General features: G+C 40.3%; 1 protein-coding gene across 1 annotated transcript; it reads left to right on the top strand.

The window, feature by feature from the left end:
* Nucleotides 1-1,478: 1,478 nt before the first annotated feature.
* On the top strand, nt 1,479-1,835 carry LOC121860506 (zinc finger BED domain-containing protein 5-like). Its single transcript, XM_042357667.1, has one exon. The coding sequence runs from the start codon at nt 1,479-1,481 to the stop codon at nt 1,833-1,835; it is 357 nt and encodes a 118-aa protein (XP_042213601.1).
* Nucleotides 1,836-2,451: the final 616 nt, after the last annotated feature.

Genomic DNA, 2,451 nt, shown 5'->3' with positions numbered 1-2,451 from the left:
ATATATATATATAACTGAGAGCACTGTATTTTATATATTTCTACTGTAGTCACCAGAATTTTTAACTACAAGTTCGGTTTTTAATTTCCCTGAATAGTTTAGCATCATCTACAAACATTTGTATGGAGGAGTGTATAGCATCTGGGATACCATTTATGAAAAACAATAAGAATAACGGTGCCAGGGCACAGTCCTGTGGGACCCGCTTGTCAAGGTTATTCATGACTGTCTGGCTTCATCTGTCAACACACATTGCTTGCGATCACAAAAAAGTCTTGGATCCACACCATGACATCAGTCGAATCTCATTACCTTCTAGTTTAATTTTCAGCCATCAAATGTCATGGCAAAGTCAAGGTATATAGTATTGTCAACATTGACAATATGCTCCTGAATCTGTGTCCACTCGTCCAGGCCCGTTGGCATTAGGGCTTAAGCATAATTACGTCATTGTTTACCGTTACGACCCTAGGGTAGGTCGTTACATAAACATAAATCACTTAAGTCTTTCAAATATATCAGTATTTATTATTATATTCTTAAGCCCAAGTTCTCCCAACAAAGGTCAAGTAACAGGTTCAAAACCTAAGTCAATAAAAATATGAACATTTATTAACTTATTCCCACCACCACATATGTACAGTACACCAAGTAAAACAAATAACAATAATAATAAGATAAGATGTTTGAAAGTGGCTGAGTAAGGACTGAAGGTCTCCAACAAGATCACACAAAATCAATATCAAGCAAAACAAATCACAATAGTCAAATGCCAACTCCCAAAACACCAGAGAGAGAGAGTACAGTATATTATTTAACTTAAGACAGCTGTGCCTAGACAGACTAGCGGTGTTTCTCAAACTGGGGGCCACGGCAAGATTTTAGGGGGGGGGGGGCGGCATGGCGGGCTGGTGTAAATAGTATATGTTTGGAGAAAATGTAGAAACTCTTATTAAACTTTGTTTGTTACTTTGCCTTGTTAGGGGAGAAATCTTTTTTTGTTATTTTTTTGTCATTGTGTGTAATCATAATACCCGTGCGGTACAGTTTTGATATTTACATAGTATGGTGCAGCAGCTAGTGTTTCATTATCTCGCTCAGATTGCACGATTCTAGTTCCTGTCAGCAGGGTGACGGGCGCTGGACTGAGTCACTGATCTCACCTGTTCTGTGCATGTCCGTTTATCATCTCTTTATAAGTGGTGATCAGACCGAATGTTCTCAGTCTTACTCAAGATATCATTAGGAAAATTTGTCAGTGTACTGGGAGTGGACTGGATGTGTATGTTTTACGTGAGCTTGCATAGGCATTTTATGTATGTTTACATACAGTATGTATGGACTTCATGCATGTTTGTGTGTTTGCCATTCCGATTATTGTCTCATTTCTGTTTTTTATTATTACAATTTTTAGTCTTTATCATTCGTCTGTTTCTGTCTGTGTGGCATTGTTTTTTTTTAATTTCCCAAGATTGGCGATGGCTGCCAGTGTAGCTAAGAAGCGGAAGTACAGTGATGAATACATTAACTACGGATTTACATCAATCCTCGCTGATGGCATCGAGAAACCTCAGTGTGTGTTGTGTTTCAAAGTGCTGGGGAACGATTCCATGAGGCCTAGTAAGCTGAAGCATCATTTGACGACAATCCACCCTCAGTTTACGGAGAGATACCCTGATTTCTTCAAGCGCCATGAACTGAGTTTGGGAAAACAGAGACTGTCTGAGAGTGGTGCCTTCCAACAACATAACTTAAGTGTGCTTGAGGCATCATATGAGGTATCCATTGAAATAGCAAAGAAGAAGAAGAAGGCCCACACGATTGGTGAGCTTTAATTAAGCCGTATGCTTTAAAGATGGTCAAGCGGGTTCTTGGAGAGGCAACTGAACGTAAGATTCAGCAGATTTTCTTGTCATACAACACGGTGAAACGGAGAATTAGTGAAATGTCAGATGATATCATGGAACAAGTGATACAAGAGATTAAATCGTCTCCAACTGATATGTTTGCAATACAGCTGGATGAGTCAACGGATGTGAGTTCTTGTGCACAGCTACTCGTGTTTGTTAGGTATGTATTCTTGCGTGACATCAAGGATGAATATCTGTTCTGTACACAGCTTGAAACTACCACAACAGCTTTAAATGTGATGGAAAAGTTGACTTCTTTCTTCACAACTAACGGGATCACCTGGGAAAATTGTTGTGGAGGCTGTACTGATGGGGCTCCGGCGATGCTGGGGTCGAAATCGGGGTTACAGAAGCACGTCAAGGAAGTAACTCCGAATGCCAAAGGGGTTCATTGTATGATCCATCGTTTTGCACTGGCGTCGAAAACCCTCCCTGATACCCTTTGCAGGATCCTGGAGGTAGTGGTAAAATGAGTCAAGTTTGTGAAAGCAGGAGATTTGAACTCTCGCCTTTTCCAGAACCTCTGTAGAGGCATGGATTC

This window comes from Homarus americanus, unplaced genomic scaffold (assembly GCF_018991925.1).
Source record: "Homarus americanus isolate GMGI-L3 unplaced genomic scaffold, GMGI_Hamer_2.0 scaffold4590, whole genome shotgun sequence".
Classification (NCBI taxonomy): domain Eukaryota; kingdom Metazoa; phylum Arthropoda; class Malacostraca; order Decapoda; family Nephropidae; genus Homarus; species Homarus americanus.
The sequence above is the reverse complement of the archived record's forward strand: the minus strand, read 5'-3'. Positions and strand labels throughout refer to the sequence as shown.